This window comes from Ostrea edulis, chromosome 1 (genome assembly GCF_947568905.1).
Source record: "Ostrea edulis chromosome 1, xbOstEdul1.1, whole genome shotgun sequence".
In the NCBI taxonomy this organism is placed as follows: Eukaryota; Metazoa; Mollusca; class Bivalvia; order Ostreida; family Ostreidae; genus Ostrea; species Ostrea edulis.
The window spans coordinates 92,513,965-92,519,390 of record NC_079164.1 but is presented as its reverse complement, the minus strand read 5'-3'; the positions used below and the strand labels follow the sequence as shown (position 1 = coordinate 92,519,390).

The 5,426-nt window shown below is 36.5% G+C and overlaps 1 protein-coding gene across 3 annotated transcripts in view; it reads left to right on the top strand.

The window, feature by feature from the left end:
• The window catches only part of LOC125673857 (TELO2-interacting protein 1 homolog), a 32,263-nt gene extending 26,837 nt beyond the window's left edge, over positions 1 to 5,426 (top strand). For all 3 annotated transcript variants that reach the window (XM_056166209.1, XM_056166215.1, XM_056166213.1), the window contains 7 exons: positions 1,260 to 1,365; positions 1,525 to 1,607; positions 4,439 to 4,554; positions 4,691 to 4,778; positions 4,890 to 4,976; positions 5,077 to 5,199; positions 5,326 to 5,426. In XM_056166209.1, coding sequence (XP_056022184.1) covers positions 1,260 to 1,365; positions 1,525 to 1,607; positions 4,439 to 4,554; positions 4,691 to 4,778; positions 4,890 to 4,976; positions 5,077 to 5,199; positions 5,326 to 5,406 — 684 coding nt within the window. In that variant the 3' untranslated portion in view covers positions 5,407 to 5,426. The remainder of the gene's footprint in view (positions 1 to 1,259; positions 1,366 to 1,524; positions 1,608 to 4,438; positions 4,555 to 4,690; positions 4,779 to 4,889; positions 4,977 to 5,076; positions 5,200 to 5,325) is intronic.

Sequence of the window (5,426 nt, the reverse complement as noted above, 5' to 3'; positions counted from 1 at the left end):
TACTAGTATGCAAAGAAATAGGTTCATAAATAGTCTAATTTGGCCCAAATTTTATCTATAAATTCAAAAGGACAGATGCACTTTTACAGTGGTTTTGTTTACAGAAAAAAATTACCCAGATTTGATTAAGGAGTAAAGCCACACGTGACACATAAATACGCTATCAGAACACAGTTTCCCATGTTTTTGTTATTGTTCAAGACAGTATCATCACATGACAGCTAGGTTCGGCAACATTCTGATATCACATGCAGAAATTGTTGAACATCATGACTGATAAGTTCACGTAAAACTAAATGTGCATGAATAACAACAGTGTTGGTATATTGTTGTGCAGTAGGTGAGATATACCCAAGTAATTATCATCTGCCAAAGAGGACATGATTTTGGTTTCATTTGTGGATGTATTTATGCGTGTGTTTTTATCTAAGGACAAGATCGTAGAAAAACTACAGCTTGGGTTTATTGACTGACAAGAAGTGATGAATTTTATGGAGCAATTTGTGGATAAGAATAGTTTTAAACAATACAGAAGTTTTTGGAGGCTTTGCAGTGGTGTGCTATCTCTGAATGCTCTTATTATAGAATGTACATGTAGTTATATTTCATGACAAATTACAGCATCAAAAACATGTTCATTTCCTGTCATTTTCTTTCAACTGGCCAAGAATAAGTTTTTTACTTAAGCTGTTTGGCTTCAGAAAGTAATAGTCCACATGCATTTGATCCGATTGATACACGTTAATTCTTCTGTCGTTGAAATCGAAGATTTGGAAACATGGCTTTTCGGTCTGTCAGGCTCTTTGTCTGCTGCAACTTTAACCTTGGTCACAACTTTTGAACACTCAATATAAATGTAGAGACTTCATCATTGGGGTGATAGGTCAAGGTCATAAAGGTCAGGTCAAATTTGCAACAATTGAACTTGGCCACACTGAAGGGAAATAGTGTTTCACAAACATGTCTTGTAATAATTTGGGTTAATGCTGTGAGGCCCAGGATTTCAGTTCATCAAACTTCCCTCAAAGTTGACATTTTTGATGAAGTGCAAAGAGAGTAAAAGTTGAACAACAATCTTTTTGACATGATACTCCAATTGAAAATAGGGTCAAGTTTTAGGAATTCTTCATTTGTGTTCATTTTGATATGAAATAACTGAATTTCAGAAGTAAAAAAAAAAAGGGGGGGGGACTAGAAATACATTAGCTTTTGTTGCATGTAGTACAGTGTACTTTATTTTTTCCCCCTCTGTATTACAGATCATGCTTAGAAGCAAGCATCTTCTTTCCTCCAGAAATCCCAATATCAGGTTACTCACATTGGACACCATTGCCATATCCTGCCAGGCTTTACAGTCCCATCAAGGTCAAGAATATGTGTAGTATCATTGTAATGTGCTTTCCCATTGTGGCTTTTCATGTTTCAGGGAAATGTGCAATGCAAGTCGAAATATTGTATTTAGACCTTTAAATTTTGTTTTCAAGAATGTTTTTGTATTTCAACTTCTGAGTCATTTGATTTTAGATGAACTACTTCCATTGGTCCATGAGATTTGGATGCCTTTCACTGCCAGATTTGTTGATCAAGAGAAGCATGTCACCAAAAAGGTTTTTTATTTTTTGACTGGATATGTGACACATCAAATTAGTTCATGAAATATTAAGATTTTGCAGGAATGTTAAACACTGTCACCAAGTTTAAAATATACTTGCATAGAAGTTGACCAGCATATACTGACATGCATAAGAAATGCAACCTAAAGTTCTTAGTTATATTTTTATTATCTCATTCAAAGATATTGTTTTAACTTTTACAATTATTAGAAGATACATGTACACATCTATTCTATTGGATATCTGTCAATTTTGAGTTAGCCATCACTGCTTTGGCAAAATAATGTTGAGGCTGAAGAGATGGCAGCCATTGAAATTTTCGTACTTCAATAATGAATATGCCCCCATTAGCATTTGTTGCAACTTAAATTCTGTGATATATATAATTCATTACAGAGTTCATTTGTATCATAATGGTGTTCTGCCACTCTCCCAGAGGTGCCTGCCACAAAGCAGGTAGAGTCTCTGGTGAATGCATTTGAATGCATCAATCTAACATGTCCCACACAGGCTTTGTTGGTGAGAGATCTAGACTACTATGGGGGCCAAGGTAACATGTTGACATTGTTTTGATGAAGATAGTCCATTGCATATCGTGCCTCACGACACGGGGCATTGTTCTTTTTGAAGAATTAGTTGTGCTGGTGGAGAAATGGTACAACAACAGGTGGCAGAACAATGTCAATGTATCGTTGAGCTGTCAAATTGCCTTCAGTGATGACGAAGCAGGTTTTGTACCCACTACCGATTCCGTTCCACATCATACAGCTATTACATGTACCACCAAACCTGTCTTATTCCACCATGTAGTTATCAGTGTAACATTCACTGCGACTTTGAAAAATGTGCCAACCCCATCTGAGTGGTAAAGCATGAATTTTGACTTGTCAGGGAAGAATATAGGACGACATCTTTGCATAGGAAACACATTTAGACAGTTTAGTCACAACCAGTGGAGTCTTGATGTCGCGTCGACCACAGGCTTTCCCTCTGCAGTGGGACGTGGCTTGATGCCATAGGCATAGAGACACCTTAGCACCGCATCTTGGGGGTTTGATCTTGGATTATGTGTCCTGGTGTCTCATTTGCAGTTTTTAATCTAGATGCACTAGTACATCATGAAAAATCCTGCTGGGGCATTGTAACCCATAGTCAATCAGTAAATAAAATATTAACATTATAAATTATTGATGTTTGATTAGTGTTGCATTTGTTTTGTGTGTTGGGATTATAGTCAGTTACTGTTAGGCCTGCCAAACTTGGTATATATAGTGATTACGTGTAAAACATATAAATAACATCTTCTATACTGCTATTGATACTAAATTGAAACTAAATAGATATTTAAAAGGAGGGGTAGTCCTTTAGGCTATACTGAAATTGTAAATTGCATGATCCCAAGGAGTAGAGGTTTTGGTTCCAGGGTGGGACCAAAATTATCATAGTGATTACTGTCTTTATTATTGGAAAGACTTTTTAGCTCACCTGAACCGAAGGTTCAAGTGAGCTTTTCTGATCACATTTTGTCCGGCGTCCGTCTGTAAACTTTTCACATTTTCATCTTCTTCTCATGAACCACTGGGCCAATTTCAACCAAACATGGCCAAAAGCATCCTTGGGTGAAGGGCTTTCAAGTTTGTTCAAATGAAGGGCCATGTCCCTTTCAAAGGGGAGATAATCACAAAAATGCAAAAATAGGGTGGGGTCATTTAAAAATCTTCTTCTCAAGAACCACTGGGCCAGAAGAGCTGAAATTTACCTGAAAGCTTCCTGACATATTGCAGATTTAAGTTTGTTCAAATCATGGCCCCCGGTGGTAGGATGGGGCCACAAGGGGGGATCAAAGTTTTACATGCAAATATATAGGAAAAATCTTTAAAAATCTTCTTCTCAAGAACCACTGAGCCAGAAAAGCTGATTTTTACATGAAAACTTTCTGACACAGTGCAGATTCAAGTTTGTTCAAATCATGGCCCCCAGGGGTAGGATGGGGCCACAAGAGGGAATCAAAGTTTTTCATACAAATATATAGGAAAAAGCTTTAAAAATCTTCTTCTCAAGAACCATTGGGCCAAAGAAGTTGACATTTACATGAAAGCTTTCTGACATAGTGTAGATTCAAGTTTGCAAAGGGAAGTTTGGGCCATAATAGGGACTAAGATTTTACATGCAAATATATATGGAAAGTCTTCAGATATGGGCCAAGGTGACTCAGGTGAGCGATGTGGCCCATGGGCCTCTTGTTTAATTTTTCTGATACTGTATAAAAACTCAGTACATATTTAGGAAAAGCTGAAGGGGATATACCAAAGTTGTAGATTTCACAAACTAGGGTGGGTCCAAGATAGTCATATAGTGTTATATAACATGTACATTTATTGTATTGTGTAAAGTCTTTCATCAGTATATGGGCACTTTTGGAGACATTTGTGTTTTAAGAACAAATCTTGTTTTATATTGCTGCTGAATATTAGAAATTAGCTTAGATATGCAGAATAGGAAAATTAGTATAGATTGCATAGTCCTTGGAGCTAGAAATACTTTTAATAAATACTCCGGTGACTGATAAGGCCTGTGGGCCTCTTGTTTAGTACACAATGAATGTCTAATGCAATCTGAATACCAATGTACATTACAAATTAAGCTTCTGAAATAATTGTATAAATGATGATGTATGTATACATATTTGTTATTTGAATATCACTCTTGTTGATTTGTTACTGATTAAACCAACATTCAAAATTTTGTCAAATGTTGCTTTACTCCCAAGAAAAGGACTTCTTTGCCTATGTGAGTATATGTTAGGAATATTATCTATTTAATAGGCTGTCGAGACTTTGGTAGTTATGGCAGACACATCCCGAGATTTTATCTGTCGACGTTGTACAAAAGATGTGTTCCCAAAACTGCTTAGTTTTCTGGAAAAACAAGCAGAAATAAGGTGAGTAAATTTTTTATAATTTAATAGTCCAAAGTCAGTGGGTCTTTTCTTATAATATGTGTAAATTTGAGAATAAGTGTGCACAATGTGTGAATTTGAGAATAATGCACCCATTTTTCTTTTTTTTTTTTTGTAGCAAGGGATCCAGTAAAGCCTATCTTTATACAGTGAACTTCAAACTACAGCAGTGTGTTCTATCTCAGATTGGGAATCTCTGTAACCAGGTATGTAGACAGAAACAGGTTCCATACTGATACCAAGCATACCCGAAATGGAACGGATTTGAGCTATGCTGGTTTTTCGCATGGCGTAAGTGTCACTTCCTGTATTTTTAGCTTGGTGTCCTTGGAAACAACCTTGACCTTGTGTCCTCTGTTTGTGTCCTTTATCTCAGTGCTAGACAACCCAACGCCCTTCAGAAGGTTAGAATAATTCCTAGACTTTGCAGCATGACATGAATGATGGTACAACTTGTAACTTCTTAATGTAGAATGTGGTACATGTAGAACTTTGTTGTAACAGATTGCCACGGAAACATGCACAGTTCTGATATCCCTTGATCCAGATCCTATGTGGCTCAAGCTGTGTGATTTATACCATCCTAAAGAATTCCTCTCATATGTGCCTTTGTTTAAGCCGGTGAAGGTAAGAAAAGAGCATTTTAATGAATAAATATTTTCTCCTGAATTCTCTGCATCTTTTTGGAATGATCTGTTCAGTGTCACTGTTTTCACCAAAGCATGGCTTCTAACTGAATTCTTTATATTGCAGTTTAAATCCACTCCTGGAACAAGAAACGAGTTTACAGACAATGTTGTCAAGTTGTTAAAACTTCTCGAAATGGGCAGCTAATAAAATATATTTTTACATAC